Source organism: Pristis pectinata, chromosome 15 (assembly GCF_009764475.1).
Source record: "Pristis pectinata isolate sPriPec2 chromosome 15, sPriPec2.1.pri, whole genome shotgun sequence".
Taxonomy (NCBI): Eukaryota; Metazoa; Chordata; class Chondrichthyes; order Rhinopristiformes; family Pristidae; genus Pristis; species Pristis pectinata.
Genome location: NC_067419.1, coordinates 17,644,427 through 17,667,416, shown reverse-complemented (window position 1 = coordinate 17,667,416; position 22,990 = coordinate 17,644,427). Strand labels below are relative to the sequence as shown.

General features: G+C 39.1%; 1 protein-coding gene across 1 annotated transcript in view; it reads right to left on the bottom strand.

Annotated features, from left to right (window-relative positions):
- Window positions 1–3,128: 3,128 nt before the first annotated feature.
- LOC127578540 (structural maintenance of chromosomes protein 1B-like) overlaps window positions 3,129–22,990 on the bottom strand; it is a 66,646-nt gene continuing 46,784 nt past the window's right edge. The window contains exons 20-25 of the mRNA XM_052030690.1: window positions 21,409–21,565; window positions 18,600–18,754; window positions 9,172–9,323; window positions 6,064–6,133; window positions 5,026–5,136; window positions 3,129–3,230 (exon numbers count right to left, since the gene is read on the bottom strand). Of these exons, the coding sequence (XP_051886650.1) occupies window positions 3,129–3,230; window positions 5,026–5,136; window positions 6,064–6,133; window positions 9,172–9,323; window positions 18,600–18,754; window positions 21,409–21,565 (747 nt within the window). The remainder of the gene's footprint in view (window positions 3,231–5,025; window positions 5,137–6,063; window positions 6,134–9,171; window positions 9,324–18,599; window positions 18,755–21,408; window positions 21,566–22,990) is intronic.

Here is a 22,990-nt window from a genome sequence, read left to right as displayed (position 1 = left end):
TGCAGGTTATGTATAAATGTATTGTCATTATACATTTAACCAATTACAGTTCTTGCCCATTTTGAGTCTTGAAGTTCTGATCTTTTTGACTGTGAGAGTAACTTGATTTTACAAATTTTCCTGTTGTTTTCTTCATTACAAGGCTAATATTATTTCTGAATTTGAATTGAGTGGGCTGATTTAAAAAAAAATTGTGATCAGTGCAATTACTTCAGGTTAATATTATGGTGAATATAGCACTTACCACTGTTTCAGGAAGAGCTGCTTCTGTGTTGAATGCACTGCCTGCTGCTGTGGAAACCATTGTTAATAATGCACAGATTAACATGACTAAAAATATTGCTCCAGGTTTTGTCTTTTCAGTTTGTAACCAGATCAGTGGTGCTTACCACTATGATTTTGATACAAATTCATTTACAGCATGGAACATAAAAGTAGAATCCCTTTGTTCCCTTTCCAATTTGCATGTAAAATAATTGCAAATGTACAATTATACAGTTTTGTAAATTAGAACTCCAAAATGCCCAATGGGATACAAAATTCACTGTATGCAAGCCTCCATACTTACTAACTTACTTCCGTCACCCCTTCTTATCCCCTGAAGACGGCAAGTACATGGACATTTTTAAAATCAAACTACCGGATCTGCTTGGGGAATAACGTAATGCATTTTTCCACTGCAGCATATCCAAATTACAAAAAAAATTTATTGACTATTTGTACAGTATAGATTTAACCAGAATAAATTGTGAAGGGGAATCTATGTATTTCACTGTGCTGCATTATGCCTGATTTTAAAAAAAATTTCTTAAAAAAAAAGGCTTTCATGTTTGTTTACAATGTTTGTAGCCTTGTCAAAATTAGGAAATGGTGCATTTAAAAAAAACGTGCATTTTCAATAAAGGTTGTGACTGCAATAACTCTGCATAAAACATTGTGTATTGGCTTGATAATACACAGCTTCTCCAAAGGAATAAGAAAGAATCATGAATTCTTCATTAGAAATCTGGAAAAGTTTGCACGATTTTCCTTTTGCTACAGTCTTTTAACAACAGTAGGGGTCTCTTTTGATAAGTGTGGAAATAGTTTTACTGAATGATTTGTCAATTACCATCTTTATTTGCACTCTGACATCAACTACACTGAGGTGAAGTGAAAGCTGGAAAATCAGCTGAATGGAGAACAGAGTATTAGAGCATTAGAAATGGATAGAAGAGTAGGCGATCTGGCTCTTTCAGCCAATGCCACTTTTATACAAGTTCTTGCCAATATTCAGCTTTTGGTCACGTACAACATCAAGGCATGGGTTTTAATTAATATCTGTGGTGTTCATATTGACAGTTTTCAGTTTCTCTAGTTTAAATCCTATGAATAAATGAAAAACTCAACTTTTATTTTGAGAAAATGTGTCAAACACATGCTTAAGAAAAATAACATCTTCCAACTTAATATACATACTACATAAGCAAAACCAACTAAATCATTAGTTAAAACTCAACATTTCTGACCATTATCTTTTAGAACCAGGTATATCTTAATGCATCATTCCACAATCTGCAACTTGTTTCTGCTGCCTTGCCTGCTACTGGTCTTTTTCGGTTGTCTTTTCTCATGAACAATATGTCAATGAACATCCCTTGTTTGCCCTCACTTTCTCAGCCCTTTAATGTACTGGCAACAATTCTGTTAGTATTCTTTCAACATCTATTTCTCTCTTTTGCCTTTGGCCTCCTATTAGTTTTCATACCTAATGTTCCTACCCATTTACTCAAATGCCCACAAGCCTTCTGTTCATTTTTAAAATTATGCCTCTCCCTCTACTTTTTGACATCTTTATCTCCTCTGGGGCTTTCTTCCTGGATTACCTATACTTGCAATTATTCTGGCTTTCTGGCATTTAGTGTTAAGCAAATTGAGACCTCTGCTTTTCAGACTATTTTAAATAATGTCAACTTCAGCTCCAAAATACAAAACAAAAAGGCCTGAAGAAAAAAGACCCTGAGTATTGAACTGGCATTTAAAATCCAAATAAAATGTATATGTAAAACATGAGCAGAAAAGTAACAAACTTTCAGAAACAAAAATCAGATGAAATTGAAAAAGATGACAAAATGTTTCCAGTTCAATGGTTTCTGCAAGATGCAAAGCATTACAGACATATTGGTCCTTGATGCATGGATTCATTGTTTTGGGTCTGCTGTCATACCATTGTTATAATTCAGGGATCCATTGTGTTCAAGGTGCTGACTTAAAGGTTAAAAAATAAGCTGTTGAATTTTAATATGTACATGGGCCATATTCAATCTGAACCCCGTTGTAGAAGTTTGTATGAATTTGTAGCTGGCATCGTGGCAACTAAACCAGGTTCATGCAAGGGGAAGACAAAATGGCAATCTTTGTAAGGGAGCAAGTATCAACAGTAAACCTGGTAAGAATGTGATTTTTATACATTAAGAGAGTTCTTCATGCATCACTTTATCCTTTTTTTTTCCTAATGCTGAAATACTACCATATTATTAACAACTCATTGCAGTAATTTTATCTATCTTCAAAACATTTTGCATAACTCCCATTATTATTGCATTTCATTTTATGGCAACTCGGGATAAATGTGATCATTGGATTCCCTGTACTAAGCACAATATTGTTCTCCTACACAATGTCATATTCTGACTTGAACTGGCAGTTGGCCAACAGAAATTTTCTTTATTCTCAAAGTAACTGCAAAATGTTATTTTGCCTAAAACTGCCTGATCTGGTTTACCTAAAAGATTTGAAATCATTTTCTGAAATTGATTAACAATCTGCATTATGTATCGTTTATTCAACTGACCCGTTTTTGAGGAGGGTGGGGGTTTGCTGGAGGAACTGAACCTTATCTGATAGTCAAGTAGCAACTATGGGCTAGTTGTAAAGTCAAACTTACATCAATTAAATGGCTTCTTATTTCTTTTGTCCTTAAATTTTTAGAGCAACCAAAACATGCAAAATATTTGAATGGGAGTACAACAATAATTCCTTATTCAACAGAGTTGCAAACCATAACCACAGTGTTTAAAGGTAACATGTAAAATGCAACTGTTTAGCTCAACTCATTGTTTTTATAGTAAACCAAAGTATATACTATGTTACTCTTCCTGCCTTGGCTGTTGCTCGTCTTCCAATTTGGTATTTTCTGGATAAAGGGTAAGGTCGAAGGTCAAAAGTCGACTGGACATGCATTCCCCTTGCTGCAACAGAAACTAAACGTCAACATTTTTCAATGTTTCACTATTTTAGTATGTTTCATTTATCTACTGTACAACTTCAGAGTAGGCTGTGAGTGAGGAAATACAAATATAAACCTCTGAACGGGTACTTGATGTTAGCATGGACTGGGGTTAAAGGGTCTATTTCCAAGCTACACCTCTCTGATTTCAACCTTGGATGAAATAGTGGAGGAAATATTATGGCCCATTAGTATGTGTCAACAGGGGCTGCTAGATGGATGCCAAAGAATCCTAATTTGTGCATCAAGAAGAACTTGCCACCTTGGGGAAATGTTAAGATCTAATATTGTTAATTATTGTTTTGGGAAGGTTGCTGGCAAATCCACCATTTACTGCCTGTCCCTACTTAACCTTGATGAGTCACCTTCATGAATCGCTGTAGCTCATCTAGTGAAGATACTCTTCCAATGCCATTATGTCATAGAATCATACAGCACAGAAACCCTTCAGCCCACTGAGTCTCTGCCAATCATCCCCTTCGCCAATCTTATTTTATTCTTCACATTCCCATAAACTACTCTCTCCCCAACCCCCACCCCAGATTCTACCACTAACCTACACACAAACCTACATACAGTACAATGATTAATTAACCTACCAACCCACACATTGGGATGTGGGAGGAAACTGGAGGACACAGACAAAACCCATGCAATTATGGGGAGGAAATGTAAACTTCATGGCACCAGAGATGAGGGTTGAACCCAGGTCACTGGAGCCATGAGGCAGCAGTTCTATCTCCAAGAAGCAGAAGCATTAAAAAGTTTCCCTCTTGATATCCTTTGACTTCAGTGTTACCCAGGCTCATTGATGCTACACTCAGTCAAATACTGCCAATGTCAAGAACCGTCACTCTCATCTCACCTCTGTCATTCAGCTCCTTTGGTTTGTGTTTGGATCAAGGAAGTAATGAGGTCTAAAGCTGAGTGGTCCTGGCAATCTAAATTTAGTACTTATCAGCAAGTTGTGGGAAATCAAGTGCTGCTTGATGTCATCATTGATTACACCATCCATTTGTTCTGCTTTCTATGAACAGGACATTCTGGACAAGTTTTGATACTAACAGGTGGATGGCAGTGTTGGCTGCAGTGGAACAGCTTGACCAGAGGAGCAGCTAGCTCTGAAGCACAAGTCTTCAGTACCGCAGCAAGGATCTTATCTGGTCCCCTATTCTATGCTGTAGTGCTCTTAGCCATTTCTTGATAACACATGGAGTGAGTGAAAACTGGCTTCTGTGATGGTGCAAATCTTGGAAAGAATGGATCATCTACTTAGTACTTTTGGTTGAATTGTTCTGTCTCACATTCTGGGCCCGCCCATTATTGAGGATGGGGATGTTCATAGAGTTGCTTCTCTCATTAGCTATTTGATGACTAGATGTGGCAGGACTTACGTTTTTGATATGATCCGATGGTTGTGAGATCTGTTTAGCATGCATCAAGTCCTGTGCTGTAGCTTCACCAGGTTGGTGCCTCATTTTCAGGTATACCTGATGCCATGCTGTATGCCCTACTGCCTCCTCATAGAATAAGGGTGGATCCCCTGGCTTGGTTGTAATGATTGAAAGGGATAAGCTGGGCCAAGAGCTTACAAATTTGTTTTTTTCTGCTGTTGATAGTCCACAGTTGCTTATGGAGACCCAGTTTGAACTGCCAGATCTGATCTGAATCAGTCCCATATAGCAAATCAATAAATTTACACAAAACAGTACCTCAAAAATTATTTAAATATATAAACTTCCTGATCAGAACTGTACCTCTGGATATACTCCAATTAATGCATCAGCTTTTGAATAGAATTCTTCTTTTAGTGAGATCACAATCACTTGAAAATCCTTCTTGGATTGTTCTCGGATATAATTTGTAACCTGAGCATAAGAACAGAAGTTGTCTTTAAAAATGACAGGTGAGACTGTACAGCTCCTACGTGGTCAGCTGATCCTGGAAATGGTGCAATTTTTAACATTTTCCCACCCAAACAATGATAATACTAATTCCTTGCATGGGCAAAGTTAAGAAAAATCTGGCACATACTAGGTGGTTATGGATTCATTATTACCCAAAGTTATTCTTCACTAACATTTCTCTCCACCCACCACATCCACTTTCCTTAGGAACTTCTCAATCACAAAAAACCTGCTCCAAGCATGAAGTATCTCTGCTTCTGACTGTAATCTATTTTTTTTTGCATAATCCTACTTTACTATCTGTTTCAAAGAACTAAATTTGGTACATCTGGTTTTTTCATAAGGTTAAAATGCTCTAAGCAGTTCAGTCTTTTGATCTTAATGTACTCTATTGCAATTATAATTTATTGCTCGAGGTTATTCCTTTAAATGAGAGATGGAAGTATAAGCCCTTGTTCTCAGCAATATTTAAGCGGAAAACTGAAGTATGTTGCTCCTCCCTTTTGCAAACTTTAACTTTAGTAAAAACATCATCTTTCATGGATTTAAAATGCGTTTAGATTTTTCCCCTTATAAGCTGTAGGTCAATAATTGCTGGATTTACAAAGATTCAGCATTCACGCATCAAAGATGTGCAATGTTGCTTCAAGCTGCAGCATTCTATATGGCTGTGTTAAACAGTGCAAAGGGTCATGAATCCCTTGCATTTAGTTGCTGGAATATTCTGGTAATAGATGTAATTCTATGTAGTCCTAAATTTTACAGTCTCAAAATTTTCAATTGCTACAAAGATATTATTCACTTTGCCAAATTGGAATATTGAGAATTCTTTGTCAAATTAATTATAGTGATTGCTAGAAAACCCACTTTACAGCACACAAGACTTACTTTTCCAATGTTTGTGTTGTCCAAAGCAGCATCAACTTCATCAAGCACAAAAAAAGGGGCTGGCCGATAACTGAAACAGATAAAGAGCTGTTTAAATGTTTTTTTCTTAAAAATTGTTTTCCTTTCTTTCATGAACATAGGAATGGAAGTAGATTATTTTAATCCATCAACTAATTCACTGAGATCACAGTGGGGCTGATCTGACCTAATGCCATATAAACTTTTCCCACACAGGCCTTGATTATTAAAAACCTTAGGTTTAAAATTTACCAATCATGGCTCTAATTTTTAAGACCACACTCCCTAGGACTAGACACCCTAACAGGAAATAGTTTTCTGTTCACCCCATCAGATTCTCTTGAAAACTTTGATTTAAAGAGCTAAATCTTTTAAATTTCAGGAATACAGCCCTCATTTCTGGAATGTTGTCGTAATCTCTAGAATCTAGGTATCATTCCAGTAAATCTATGCAACATTTCCTTCAAGGTAGGTTGCCGAAGTTTTTCAACAAAAAAGTGGGTGGGGGGGGGGGTGGGTGGGTAAATCAGAAAAAAGCACGTAGCCTTGTGTTGTGAAGTCATTGTCATTTTTTTTTAGGTATTCTTAGTGCTGCTCTCAGCATACCCTCTAATGTTCATTGAATCAGGGCAAATTCCCTCACTTTATAGTAACTGTAAAGTGATGAATAAGTTGAGCCATGAGTCTGCAGAATGTGTTGGATACATTCCTGCTGATAGTAAAGTCCACACCACCTTCATGGATTTTTAGTTTTGAGTTGTTGGATCTGTTCAAAGCCTTTCCCAATTTAGCATGATTCTAGTGCTACAAAGTATGATGGAGGGTATCCTCTGTTTGAAAATGAGACTTTGCCTCCACCAGGACTGCGCACATAGACATAGGTGAGTGAGGTCAAGTGGGTTTATCCCTCATGTTGGACAACTCACCACCTGCTGAAGGCCCCGTATGACACCCATATCTTTTCGAACTTGGTTAGTGATAGTACTACCTAAGCTACTCTTGGTGGGGTACTTCAATGTCTATTACCAAAAATCTATTCTGTGCACTTGGCATTTTGTGCTGCTTCCAAATGGTCAACATAGTGGAGCACTGATTCAACAGCACTCTGCTGAGGCAACTTATACTGCATTCCATCATTCCACAAGCAGCCAGTTACATAGAAATGGCTCTGACAGCCAGAGGCCTGCTCCTCTGAAGCTACCTGGCTGTCAAAACCGTCAATATATTTTAATTTTTGTGAACATCTTTAGTGCACACAAATATTCAACATGTGACCAATTAAAGACAAATTTAATTTTAAAAAGCTTTGCTTACCTTTCTCCCAATAACTGATTTGTTCCATTCATTTGAATGGGACCTCTGTGCATACACCAACATTTACCTGGTGCTGGTTCAACAGGTAGAAAAGCTTGCTTACGTTTGCACTGCCCATTGGACTCCATGAGAAGTCCATCTGTGTAGTACTAGCATTGGCCCAACCAGTGCAGGAAACCAGGACCTCTGGGAGACACAGAAGATGTTTCCAATGCCACCGGCAAACTTAGATGATGGAAGAGAAAGCCATAAATCCAAGTCATTTATCAATATGGTGAACAAATCCAACTTGGAACCCACTAGTCACAACCTGCCAATTTGAGTATTTGCCCATTATTCCCACACTATTTCGTGCTGCTAAGCCAGTTTTCCAGCCAGATCAATAAACTGCAATCAATTCCACTCACTTCAGCTGAAGATGGGAAAAGGGGAAGCCCAATATATGGGAGGGAAAAGCAGAGCAGTGACAGGTGATTTCCCTCCACACACCCTCTCCCCCCCCCCACCCCTTGTCCACCTATCACTGCTCTGCTTTTCCTATCTTCAGTCCTGAAGAAGGGTCCTGACCCAAAACGTTGACCGCCTGCTTTTCTCACGGATGCTGCCTGGCCTGCTGAGTTCCTCGAGCATCATAGCTTTTTGGAAGTCTACTTAACTGACAGACACAACCTACTTTCTACAAATTAATGCTGGCTCTCAGTTCAACTGAAAATTGCTCTATATCCTTAGATATAAACCCTAGTATCTTCCCTACAATAAATATTTGGCATACCAGTCTACAATTCTATTTTCCTCTTACCATTCTTAAATAGCACAGTGGCATGCATAATTTTCTGATTTAAAGAAGTTCTTGAATCAAGATAACTTTTAAAAGTATTGTAAGAGCAAATATAGCAAATCCTTCTGCCCAATTCAATATTAGTTCTTTTGAATGTCTATGCTGGTACATATTTCACTGTAAATACTGATGTAAATGAAAATGTTAAATTACTTTTTATTATCCATTTTTAAATTTATCTAGCTTCTGACTATATTTTTTCTTTGTAAAAATGTTTTGTGCATTTGATATCGCACAAGGTACTTTCCATACAGCCAGTTTGTCACTCCAACTGTTTTAACACTTATTATTGGCATAACACCATTTGCTGGGATATGCAATAGTTTTTTTCCTGTTTGTCAAATTTATATATTTATGAATTTTCCCACTTAACAGCTGATGTATTCAATTCTCCATAGTCACACAGATTCAGCCAAGGAACAGGACCTTCAGTCCACCACGTCTGTGTCGGCCATCACCCATTTACACTAATCCTACTTCAATTCCATGTTTTTATTTTTCCCCACATTCTCAGCAACTTGGCCCAAGTTCTTCTACTCATCTACATACTGGAGGCAACTAACAGTGACCAATTAATCTTAATTTTTTTTTCCTATCTCCTAATACTACCCAAAGTCTACACATCTCACTGATGATGGGATTCTATTAATCACCAAGACTACACCAACTCCTTTAAACAACCTGCTATTTCCTCTAAACCTGCTTGATCTATTTAATTTTGTGTTCTTACTGGTAACAGACCAAGTAATGGCCATCCCATCGTACCCATTGTTGAATTTGTAGATGCAACTCGTCTCAATATTGTTAAAGTGGTTGGAATGTTGAACTCACCACTGTGAAATCAGCTGAGGCAAACTGAATTCAAGGGGAAGCAAGAAAAATGGATACAAGGAAAAATTGTTCTGAATTACAAGTAAATTAGCAAATTATCAGTCTACCTGTGAATGGCAAAAAGCAGTGCCAATGCTGCCACAGACTTTTCTCCTCCCGACAAGTTATCCATAGGCATGAATCGTTTCCCTGGAGCCACACAGTTGTAACCAATACCATCCAAGTAAGGCTCTTCAGAGTTCTCAGGACTGAGGAATGCCTAGGAAGGGATGGGATGTCTTTTAAATTTCATTAAGTTAGATACTTAAAGGGGAATTTTCCTGATTAGAACGGAGGAATAATGAACATATAGGAGTGATCACAGCCTTGTACAATAGTGACAGCAAAAATTATATCATTCACATAATGTGAAACGAAGAATCAGTTTCAAGTCTTCTGTTTGATATACATCTAAACATTTGTTTAAAATTATTCCCATATGGTAATTTTTATCTGAAGTTAAACTGTAATCTTCAGGTATATATGGAAAAAAACTAACATAACTAATCAGTCTTAAATTTTCTGGTTCTGATTGTATTTAAGTTTTGACATTTTCTTTCTTTTTCATTATTTCTAATCCCTCCTCCTCCTCCTCCTCCATCCCCCAGTTTTTTTTTTACATTAAGTACCAGCAAGAATATTAGCAAAACTCAAACAAGAAGTTCTTACATTTGTTGTCCTTATCTGAGACACTGCATCAATCAAGTGTGAACAATGAATATCATATGGTTAGATGCATCTTATGAATATTTCCTCAATTACTTAAAAGGAAAAACAGCATAATGTTTCTGTCGAATAAGAGAGCTGCTCCTTACTTGAATCACAGCCTTGAAATTGGGTCTGCAATAGCACATTCCCAATTTCACTCATGATCTGCAAATACTCATTTTTAATACAATTCATATTACTGAGTGAAAGTATATAAATTATGCACACACTGGAGTATTTAGGTAGATTGTGTCATCTATTGTCATGCAATATTCATTGATATCAATTCCAAACTGGGCTGGGATGATCCAACTAGGCCAAGCATTAAGAAACTGCAGGGATTTTTGTTCAATTTTCATTGTAAGATTGTTGGAGTTTCAGACATCGTAATGAAATGCTGATGATCAACTTGGGGTTTTGAGTTTACTGTAGTTCTGTAGCGATGGGGGCTATAGTGAACACACTCATAGGCTCTTTGAGATTACCCAGCAAGCACACTTACCTGCCAGATAAGAACTAGGACTCTGACCAGCAGGCTTTATCAATGAGCTTTCTGGAAACACACATCCCTCATTAACATGACAGAACAGCAATGTTTGTGAACCTCAAAAAGTGTGAAGAAGATTTGCCAAATGCTACTCCCAGAACCGCAGCCACTCAGATTGGCTGGAACTACCTTACCAGTAGCAGTCAAAGTAACAGGGGCCAGGCTACTATTGGGAGACATGTTCCAGCTTACAATTTGCTGTGTACCACTGCTTTAAGGCAGATGTTTTCTTATGAAGGAAAGAGGAGTTTATTTCCTCCTCCTTGGGCTGATATCAACTGGCAGAGTGCACTTGAAGTTTCCAGAATGTGATTTCTATGGTAAAGGGCGTGATTGGTTGTACCCACGTGTCATTGAACACTCTACACCAGAACCCAGAGATGATCTGGGACTTAAAGGGATATCACACCCATTATGTCCAACTCACTTGCAATCATAATCAGAAGATAATGAGCCAAAACATATTTACCTCTATCCATCTGTTCAGGCGAGATTTGCTGGCAATATCCTCCTCGTAGGTCAGCTTGTCTCTCACTTTGAATAGAGGTCAGAGACAAGCTGGTGATCGGATGCCAGCATTTGATGTCCCATGTTTCTCCTGGGCTGGCCATTAAGTTCAGCAGCAAAGTACAAAATTGAACAAAGTTTTAAAGGCCTTCAGTAGTGTTGAACTGGCAAAAGCCCGGGATAAGCCTCCGGCTCTGCAGTTCAGTTTACTTTGTTTGCGGCATGCACTGCCTCATAGGATGGCTGTAGCAACAATTGTTTCCACAGTTACTATATAGCTGTGGGAAAAGCTTAATCTAGTCTATTGATGGTTTTAGCCCTGGAATTGGGGAAAAAGTCATGATTACTTCTTGAATGAAGTCCGCTGTGCCTTCTCATTTATAGCCGTTGTATTATTCAAGGAAAGTTTACTTGGGGGAGAAGTGGTAGCCACTCCATATTCCTCACATACAGCCATAGCCTTGGTATACCAACAGAATGACAAATAATAATGAGACCCATCTGCCATGTGACTGAGCAGACAAATGACACCACTACGTGAACCGCTTAGAATGTGCCATGTACTAATAACCCTGTGCAAGTATCCCTGCCATCTGCTGCAACTTTCACAACCTAGCAATCATACAGGCTCTGTTCTAGCCAGCAACTGAGAAAGAGGGAAGAGGAAGCAATATCTGCCATTCCTTTCTAGCTACATCAACTTCATGAAACTTGCAACAACCAAAAGCTCAAATGGAATTCTATCCCTCAGGGAATGAGCCAGTCAGTGCTCATCATCTGCAAGACCTGGGCAACATTCAGAAATGGGCACATTTTCTCTGTGCAAATGGGGAGCAACAACCATCTCTTAACAATAAAGTTTAATCACTTCCTCTTGACATTGAACAGAATGACCTTCATTGCATCTCCCATCCAATATTCTGGTGGACACCTTTAAGCAGAAACTTAACTAATACAGGTACCTAACTTCGATGGCTGTAAGAGCAGGTCAGAGCCTGAGTATATTGTATAAAGTGACACAATTAATTCACAAATTTTTCCATTGTGTACTAAGCATATCATAAGAACAATGGGATACTCTCCAAATGCCTGGGTAATATGTTAATACCTCCCAGAACAAAGCAGAGTTTTTGAATGGCAAGTATACAAAATCTCCACCCTCAAAGGCAAGTACACTATGCTTTCAGTATGTGCCATCTACAAAATGAAATGTTGACATAATGACAATTATTATGACATAGGTGATTATTAGGCACATCATCCATCCCAGCTCCCAGCAGAATAATCCCATTCCCTTTTCAACTGCAACCTTTTCTCTCACATGCCCATCAACACTACTTTAGTTCTTCTACCACTTACCTACACTAAGGGGCAATTTACAGGAGCTAATTTACATACCAGCACATTTTTGGCATGTATGAGGAAACCAATCCTGCAGGGAGAACATGCAAATTCCCACATCAACAGCAACCAAGGGCAGGCTCAAACCCAAGACCCTGGAGCCGAGGCATCGGCACTTACTGCTGCAACTCAACAAAGTTTCTTCAATGGCTCTTACCAAACCAGTGACCTCCACCATGAAGTACAAGGTGATCAAACACTTAGGTAAAACTGTATCCCCCTCCTGATCACACAGCATCCTTACTTGGAAATATATGTAACTTCTTCCATTTCCATTGGGTCCGTATTGAGGAACTCCCTACCAAATAGTATTACAAGGACAGTAAAGGCTCTAGAAAGTGATGGTTACCTACCACCTTCTCAAGTACAATAAGACATAGCCATTAAAGGATAGTCAAGACAGCACCAACCTTACATTGTGTGCCTAAATGCATTTTCAAAAATCACTCTATGGTTTCTATTTCTCTCCTGTTGCTAATTACTGTATACCTAATGCAATTGGTGAATTCAAGACCAAACCAAGTAATCTTATAAAACCACATTCACATATTCCATTGTAACAAGACAAAACTAGTATCAATTTATCTTTGAAAATAAAAAAGCTGCAGATGTTGGAAATCTGAAATAAAAACAGAAAATGCTGGAAACAGCAAGACAAGCTGCATATGTGGGAAGAAAAACAGTAACGTTTCAGGTCAAAAACCCTTTGTCAGAACTGGGAAGACGACAAAAGGAGCTTGTTAAGCTGCAGGAAGGGTGGGGACATCGGATGTCTCTCATAGGGTAAGACTGGAGTGACTATGGGGATAAGCTGTAAACAAGGTTATCTAGTAAATAGGAGTATTTACAGAGTTGTGAACTGCAGAGAGGAAAAAAAGGATTTAAAAAAAACATCAAACAAGCTGAGCCAATGTCACGGAGAGAAATTAAGCTACCTATATCAATAGAATTTAATGAGAAGCTCAGTGTTGCCCCTGTGGATTGATTGCAGGTGTTCCACAAAGTGATCACCCGATATGTTAAGCAGGATAAATTTTGGTCACACCTATTGCCAGGCCTTTCCGTTTCGGCATGGTGAATTGATAAACATGAACTTGAGCCCTTCAGTCTGCTATTGTTGCCAATTTATGCCACCTTTCTTGGAAAGATGTGTGTGAGCTAAGGTTTTGTGGAAGTGTAGATGATGTGCTTTTCACAGTGGAAAAATTGGCAGTGTGTGTAGGTTTTAATATGCAACTGTGAACTTTTAGTAATGTAAGTTTGTGAAGAAGTTTTTTTAATAAAAGTTTGTAATCCTGATTGCCAAATATAGTCTTAAGGCAAGTGATGTATAAATCTGTATGTGAGGCTGTTTTGATTGTTGAGAAATGGAATCTGACGATCACCTTGACCACGTGAGGTCATTAAACCTCACGTGGAATTTCATCGTATCCTTATGAATTCACTCCTGGCACACTCCAAATGAAAATCCCTTCATTGTTGCTCAACTATTGCCCATGCTCTGCCATTGTTTCCTCTAAGCAACAAAAACTTCATCACTGGTTGCAGGCAACAGGGCACTCCTCTTGAATAGGTACATACTTGGCTTCAGTCAGTGCTAGCTTTGTTGAACTGATACTAACAAATCTGAGCTTGCGGATATGCACTAAGGCAAATACACTGGATATACACTGAAATGAAAATAAGATGAGGGCGTGAATTCTGTGTGCATCTTGAACCAGGTCACATAGGCATGGATAAAACTCATACAGCAATCCCAGCATTCCTTTTTCAGGATTATTCAATTTCAATGTTCAATAATTAATATAGCAATGACTTGCATTTTTTTCAATGACATCAAATGGCTGAAACTATGTAGAATGTTTCACAAAACAAAGCAATTGATGAGGTAAGCTCACCTAGCAAAGCAGTGCAGAGAAATGAATGTGAAGATACAGAATTTATTCCCTAGTAACATGAGAATTCTCAGTAAAATTTGCAAAAATGAATATAACCAATTGCCTTAAGTGTCATTTCCTTGAGCACAGTGAAAATAGATAAAAATGCCCTCGCCAAACATACCTTATCATTTCACATCAGCTAATCTTTGGTATCAGGATGTTTACCCTTGACAACCCTTAATTACACAGAATTGAAACAACAGGTTGGTCATTGTTCAAAACAAAATTTCCTTTCTTTTTCATAAATATTAATACTCATATATCAGATGTTAAATAGAACAGCACAATACGGTCCCTTCAGCCCATGATGTTGTGCCAACCTATATAAACCTTATCCCCATTCAATCTATCCCCCTCTCTACTTCACCTCACATAGCTCTCTAGTTTTCTTTCATCCATGTACCTATTTAATAGTCTCTTAAATAACCCTATCGTATTGGCCCCTACCACCAACCCTGGTAGTGTATTCCAGGCTTCCACCACTCTGTGTAAAAAAAAACCTACCTCCGACATCTCCCCTGAACTTTCCTCCACACACCTTAAACAAGTGACTTCTAGTATTGACCATTACCACCCTGGGGAAAAGATGCAGGCTGTCCACTTTGTCTATGCCTCTCATAATCTTATATACCTCTATCAAGTCTCCTCTTATCCTCTGTCACTCCAAAGAGAAAAGCCATAACTCGCTCAACCTCTCCTTATATGACATTCTTTCCAACACTGGTTGCATCCATGTAAATCTCTGCACCCACTCCAAAGCTTCCACATCCTTCCTATAATGCGGTGACCAGAACTGAACACAATATTCCAAATGTAGAGCTGCAGCATTACCTCTCGACTCTTGAACTCAATCCCCTGGCTAATTAAAGCCAGCATACCATATGCCTTCTTAACCGCACTATCCAACTGATAACTTTGAGGGATCTATGTACTTGGATCCCTCTCTGCTCCTCCACACTGCTAAGAATCCTGCCATTAACCATGTACTCTGCCTTCAAGTTCGGTTTTTCTAAAGTGCATCACTTCACACTTCTCCAGATTGAACTTCATCTGCCACTTCTCCGCCCAGCTCTGCATCCTGTCCAAATCCCGTTGCAACCTACGACAACCTTCTTCACTATCTACTACGTCACCAACCTTCATGTCATTTGCAAACTTACCAACCCATCCTTCCACTTCTTCATCCAAGTCATTTATAAAAATCACAAAGAGCAGGGGTCCTAGAACAGATCCCTGCGGAACACCACTAGTCACCGACCTCCAGGTCCAATACTCCCCTTCTACAACCACCCCCTGCTTCTGCGGGTAAGCCAACTTCAAATCCACACAGCCAGTTTTCCATGGATCCCATACCTCATGACTTTCTAAATGTGCCTACCATGGGGAACCTTGTCAAACGCCTTGCTAAAATCCATATATACCACATCCACCGCACTACCTTTCATCAATTTGTCTTGTCACTTCCTCAAAAAACTCTATTAGGCTCGTGAGGCACGAGCTGCCCTTCACAGAGCCATGCTGACTATCCCTAAAAAGACTATGCTTCTCCAAATGCTCATAAATCCTGTCCTAAGAATCCTCTCCAATAGTTTGCCTACCACTGAAGTAATACTCACTGGTCTATAATTCCCAGGATTATCCCTTTTACCTTTCTTGAACACTGGAACGTTTGCCATCCTCCAATCCTCTGGTACCACTCTTGTGGCCAGGGAGGACTCAAAGATCGCTAACACACCAGCAATCTCTTCTCTCTACCTAGGGTATATCCTGTCCAACCTCAGGGATTTATCTATCCTAATGCTTTTTAGCAGCTCCAACACTGCTTCTTTCTTAACCTCAACATGCTCCGACACATTTGCCTGTTCTATGCTAACTTCACATTCGTCCAAGTCCCTCTTCCTGGTGAACACGGAAGCAAAATATTCATTTAGGACCTCCCCTAACTCCTTCACCTCCAGACATATTCCCCCCCCCCCCTCTTATCCCTGAGCGGTCCTACTCCCACCCTAATCATCCTCTTGTTCCTCACATACGTGTAGAATGCCTTAGGGTTTTCCTTAACTCTACTTGCCAAGGCCTCCTCATGTCCCCTTCTAACTCTCCTAAATCCCTTCTTATGCTCCTTAAATTATTTAAATCTATTCATAATTGTAAAATTAAAAAAATTGAGGTAATCAGTTTTAATTGCTCTGTTAACAAAGGATTTCATTACTTTTTGAGTCCAACAAAAATACTTTTCTAATCTCTAATAATACAAATGAAAATTCTCATCCTTTTCAAATCTAGTAATCAGCCAATCCTATCTCTTATTACTACTTCCAGTCGCACAACAGTCACACCTCTCATTTCTTTATACCAGCACTGATGACTGTGGCTCATCATTAAATGTTCATGAGAATGAGATATTTTGGATTAGATACTGTAAAGGGAAAGGAATGAGGAGAGAAGGAACAGGAATCAGATTGGTGGGTCTCGATCTGTCTGGTCCAGACTCTCTATCTGTTACAGGTTTTTCTCATGCTACATAGGAGGCCATTCTGCCCACCGAGTCTATGCTGGCTCTCAGTAGATTCCCATCAGTCCCAATCCCATTCCCACTTCCCTCTAACCTACTCTATCTCATACCCCATCAACTCGTCCTGATTTTCCTGCTACCCATTTACAGTAGGATTAATTTACAGTAGCCAATTAACCTACCACGACATCTTTGGCAGATGCAGGGAAACCAAAGCAACTGGGGGAAACCCATATTGGTCAAAGGGAGAATGTGCAAACTCCATACAGATTGCACCTGAGGTCAGGATTGAACATGGGTCACCAGAGCTGTGAGGTAAACTGCTGCCTAAATGTGACCGGGCCTGAATGAGAAGTTTCAAAGGAATGTGGACATGGGTCAACAGTATGCTGGATCCTGATCCAGATAGAGCTGCAGACCTGGAGAGACAGCAAAGTAGAAGGGAACCAGAATGGTAATTGAGGAGAAATAGAGAACAAGACAGGAGAGAGAGCAGGGAACAGAAGAGAGTGCGAGACAGCTTTATGACAGCTGGTTTCATAAGAGGTGGGGTAACAATCATCTAAAAGACTGACATTTAACTGCTGTGTCTTGTTGAGGGAAGAGAGGGAAGGTGGATTGTGGGAGGAAGTAACGTCAGTTGCCAACCATTCCATATTGAAAGAGTGTACTGTACTTAAATGAGAAATTGGCTGGCCCACATGATATCAGTATGAAAACACATTATTTTACTAAATGTTGCTCACAACAAAAAAAAACATCCTGGAACAGAATTAGGAATAGAATTAAAAACAGAAAATTTGAAACCCATGTTTATATTGCTTTATTAGCAAATTCCAGCAAAGTCTCTAAGATGAAGTGAATTATTGTCTTGTCTCTGGAACCCATCTACTCAAGAAAAAATAAATTAACATTCCCTGTTTATAAAAATAACTCACTGCTGATAATAAAAGCTATGTGGCAGTGTGATAGAGGGGAGGATGCAAGGAGACTTCAACAGATATAAAGAATCTGACTGAGTTAGCAACAACGTGGCAGATGAAATATGTGGAAAAATGTGAAGCCATCCATTTTGGTGCACAAAATAAATAGCGTATCTTTTTTTAAATGGTGAGAGATTGGATAATGTTGATGCTCAAAGAGACCTTGGTGTCCTGATAAACTGAAAGCCAATATGCAGGTGATTAGGAAGACAAATGGTATGTTGGCCTCTATTACAAGAGAACTTAAATACAGGAATGAAGATGCAATTATATAGGGCCTTGGTGGGAAGGCACTTGGAGCATTATGTACTGTTTTGGTCTCCCTACCTAAAAAAAGCAAATACTTGCCAAAGAGGAAATATTCACAAGATGATTTTAAGTGTGGCGACTTTGCCATATAAGGAGAGATTGAGTAGACTATGCCTGTATTCTCTGGAGTTTAGAAGAACAAGAGGATATATCATCAAAATTTACAAAGCTTTTATAGGACTTGACAGGCTAGATACAGGGATGACAGTTTCCCTGGCTGAGGAGTCTAACATCAGAGTGTGCAGTCTCAGAAATAAGGGGTAGGCCATTTGGAGCCAAGATGAGGAGAAATTTATTAATGAAGGTGGGGAATATTTGGAAATCACTATGCAAGAGGATGTGGAGGCTTGGTGAACTTCATTCAAAACAGAGAACTACGCATTTCTGGCTATAAGAGCAATATTTATAGAGCAGGAAAATGGCATTGAGGTAAAAGATCAGTTATGATCGTGATGAATGGCAGAGTAGGCTTGAAGGGCCGAATGGCCTTCTCCTGTTCCTACGAAACAAAGTATTTTTTCAAATGTTTGATTTTGTTAGACAAGGATCATGATTAAAAACCTCAGTTTTAGAAAATACTGCTTACCTGAGCACTGCTATTCTGGCACATCATCTTGTAGATTTGATCAATTTTCTCTGAGACATGCTCAAAGCAGTGGTTAAACAAATCGTATCTCCTTCTTTTGATGTGTTCAAAATCCTGTCTGCAGATCCTAGCTTTCTTTCTGCTTAAATCAAATGCTAGCAAAAGAAGATATCAGGATGGGAAAATAACCAATATACTGCAGTAACTATAAACTATCTGATGATTTCTGTTACACTTATTAATAACTATTTCAAATCAGAATCAATGCATATTAAAACAGCAAATGAAAATCAAAAAAACTAGAAGCTGGAAATCTGAAATAGAAAATGCTAGAAACACTATTGAGAAACTTCATTAAAAGGTATGAAAGTAAACAAGCAATGGCTAGCCTTTAAAGAATATGTAGTTTACACCTCATACCTTGGGAGCCAGCTCATTTTCTGTCTTGGAACCTTGCAGCCTAATGGCATGAATATTGAATTCTCCCACTTTAGGTAATCCCCACTCCCCTTCCCCATAAAAACCACCCACTATGCTTCTTCTCTTCTTCCCTTTCCTAGCCTTTTTTCCTCTCTCTTCTTACTTTTTACCCATCCCCTAGTGGATCTGTTCTCCCCTCCTCCCCCACACCTGCCTATCACTATCTCTTACCTGCATCTACCTATCACCTCCCTGTGTCCACACCGCCTCCCCTCTTTTGTCCACTTATCACTGCTCTGTTTTTCCCTCCTACATATTGGGCTTCCCCTTTTCCTATCTTCAGTCCTGAAGAAGAGGCCTGACCCGAAACATTGACTGTCTGCTTTTCTCCACAGATGCTGCCCGGCCTGCTGAGTTCCTCCAGCATCATCGTGTTTTTCATCAGTGAATTATCATCGATGTTTGCCTTCACTAAGTGGTGGCTCCCAAGGTATGAGAAGTGGTCCATGATTTCCAGAGTTCTGCCGTGGACGTCTATTGTTGGAAGGTGGCGTTGTGGGAACACATCGCCAGAGGACCTCACTGAGTTTGAGGCTCATATGCTTCAGTGAACAAAATGATGGTGGCTTGGAGCTCCTCCTCCATATGTATGAAAACATGAACATCATTTGCATACTGCAATTTGACTGCTGGGGTTCAAGTGACCTTGGTTCTAGAGCGTAGTCACTGTAGGCTGCAGTTCTCCATTAGTTCTTAAGATTAGCTCCACTACTATGAGAAGTTTTGTTTTGAAGGCCAGGTGTATCAAAGCCGTGAGAAAGATTGAACAAAGTGTCAGGGCACCAATGCAACCTTGTCTTTACTAAGATTAGCTCTGTTGCAGACCTCTTGACTAGCATCATGACGTGCCTACTATCTTAAAAGTACATGCAAGATAGAAATGAGATTCTGTTGATACCCAAATTTCTGGAGAGTCCTTATCAGTGGAGTGAAACGCTTTAGTGAAGTTAAAAAAGACCGTGAACTGGTTGGCACTGCTACCTACATTTCTCAGACATATCACATGGTGAAGCACACTTCTATGCTTCTTGATGGACCAGTTCTCACAATGTGATTCAGGGAGCAGCTCTTCAGCCATTAGAAGGCAATTGAGAAGAGAGTTGCTGTGGCCTCTGTGCTATTCCACACATCATCAGTGGTTTAGGCCATTGTTTTTTTTCTTGGACCTCTTTCTATGGGTGCCTCTTTTCCCTTGATGAATGCCAGCATTTCTAATCCAGGAGTACCTAAAGCTTATGATTAACTCCTGAATCTCCTGGTCATTCTCATCTACCAGTCCTGGTTGTCCTTGGTAGAGAAGTCAAGAGTCTCTTTACTGTTGTCAATTATGGTGGATTTCAAGGCATCCCATGAGCTCCTGTTGGCTGGGAGCCACAATGGTCTATGAGGTGCTGTCTGAGAAGTACTGCTATGAGGTCCTTGGGAACTTCAGCATTTATCTTCTTGTGGCAACATTTATGTTGATGCTGATGTTTTGGAGCCAGGCTGATGGGAATAACAGAGTGGGTTAGGTGGTGATCGGTCCAGCAGATGTCATGTAGCTCCTCATTCAGACAATGATATAGTCTATCAAGTGCCAGTGTTTGGATCTGGGAGTATATATGCATAATTTGTTGTAAGTGCTGAGAAAGTTTAAGAAATTGGTTAAAAAAGCACAAAAGATCCTGATATCTTATCTCTTTATAAGCAGAAGCACAGTGTACAAAGAACCTTAGTGGTCACAATTTAATTTGCCACACTTTAGGAAAGATGTAAAGACTTTAGAGACAGTGGAAGAGATTTACAAAAATGATTCCAGATGGGGGTTGTTCTCTTTTGAATAGAAAAGAATGGAAGCAGATCTGATGGAGCTATTTAAAGCTGTGAAAGGTTTGGACAGAGTAGATAGAAATTGTTCCCACTGGCAGAGGGGTCAGAAGCTAAGGGTCAAACAATGAAGATGACTGGCAAAATAACCAAGAGTAACAGGAGTTTTTGTTTGTTTACACAGGGAGTCTGGAATGCAATGTCAGAAGTAATAACAATGGCAGATTCAACTGTAGTGTTCAAATGGGAGCTGGGTAAATATCTGAAGGGAAAGAATTTGCAGGAACTAGCTGGCTTGCTGTTAATGTGGAGCCGGTGCAGACTCAGCAGTCTGAACAGCCTCCTTCCATGTTGCGAGTCTATGAAAAATCCAATTTTATTTATTCAATCCCTACGCATCAGAAGCTCTGTCATAAAGTGTGTCCACCAAGTTACCAATGTTTCCGTTGAAAAAGGTCAACAAAGTCACTTTTTTTGCAAATCAAAATATTGGTTCACTGCTCTACCATGGACATGAACCTACCATGGACTGATTCTTGAAACTTATCCCACACGTGTTGCAGCTTTTCAACTGCTCTCAGATTTGGTGCAGTTGTTCTGTGTAAAATCTTCTCCTTCTCTTCCAATAACTTATTCAGTCTATCCTCCTGTACCTCAATTTCTTTAAGGGATACAAGGCCCTGGAAAAAAGTCATGACAAGTTACTTAATGATGCTTAACAATATAAAACTTACAATGCAGTTGACATCCAATTATAAGGATTAAGTAGCAATTAGAAATATTGGAAAAATTCCACAAATTGTTTATCATCAGTATCGGTTTTAATATTATGGACACCTTTACCAATACTTGCAAAACAGAATTGGGTGCCTTCACCTTCATTAGAGGATGAATAATTAGAAATTAGTAAAGGCACTTAAATGGTTATTAATGAAACAACAAGCAGATTAAATCTAAATACCTCAAGTCTGCAAAATCAACAGATTATCACTGTCAGCTCTGTCATTGCGAGTACACAATATGACCCACGTTCATGCCATATATATGCAAGGGTTGAAAATGATTTATGCACAAGATATGTAATACCGGTAACTGTTTTACAATCCAATGTATTTTACTTAATAGGTCTATTAAATAATAGTGGTGCAATTATGAATCTAATGTTGGACTTTTTTTTGGCTTTTATTTAACAGTACCATTTATATTGAACTTTTCATCAAAGGTAACCCTTTCTCTAGAGGGGAGTCACACTGGACTGCAAGGTTTGCCATTAACTTTGTCATCTAGTATATTGTTGTACAAAATCACTGAATGTCTGAGGCAACCGTAACACATGGAGTAGAGGGTATTTCTAAACAAAATTTCTCAAACAATTGTATTATGGACAAAAAAATTGTGGAGCTTGATTGGAATACTGCAATATCTGAATTTGAGTTGTCTTTCGCTGCAGGTGCTGATGTTAAGAATTTTCTGTTTCTGCTGCTCTAGAGATAGTTTGAATGGTGTTCTTAGGGTTCATTCAAGTTTCTGTCGTATTTTGTAACAAAAATGATTACACAGAGTGGAAGCATATCAGCAGGATACTGAAACAAATGTTTCTTGGGCATGGGAGTATCCTGTTCTAAAGGTAGTATTTCACCTGGCAATACCAGTATTGATCATGCTGTGATAGATAATTTTTTTGGCTACCTAGTGGAAAGATCCTCATGTCAAAGCCGGTCTAATTTTGGTGGATTTCTGACACAAGTCTCTGAATTCACTGTCTTTTCCCCAGCTGTACTAGATCATGGAGAGGTCTGATAGATTTGGTTTGATTTTTCAGCAAGTGCAGTTCTCTGTGTGACTGACTGTAAGGGCTAAACAGACATCAAATTCACTGTCTACTTCTGAGACTCCTTAAGGACCCACAAATAGCAAATACTGAAGTTGGATTATGAGATATGTTCTGATCACTATGTTAATCCATAGATTTTGTTGAAAGGCCAGACAATTACACCTGGGTTCAGGCAGCTATGTTCAGTCGGGGATCAAGTCCAAAGAAAAAAAAGATGAAGTGTGAATCACCAAGGAAGAGGAGTTTATGACACCGTTGTCAGGGAAGGATA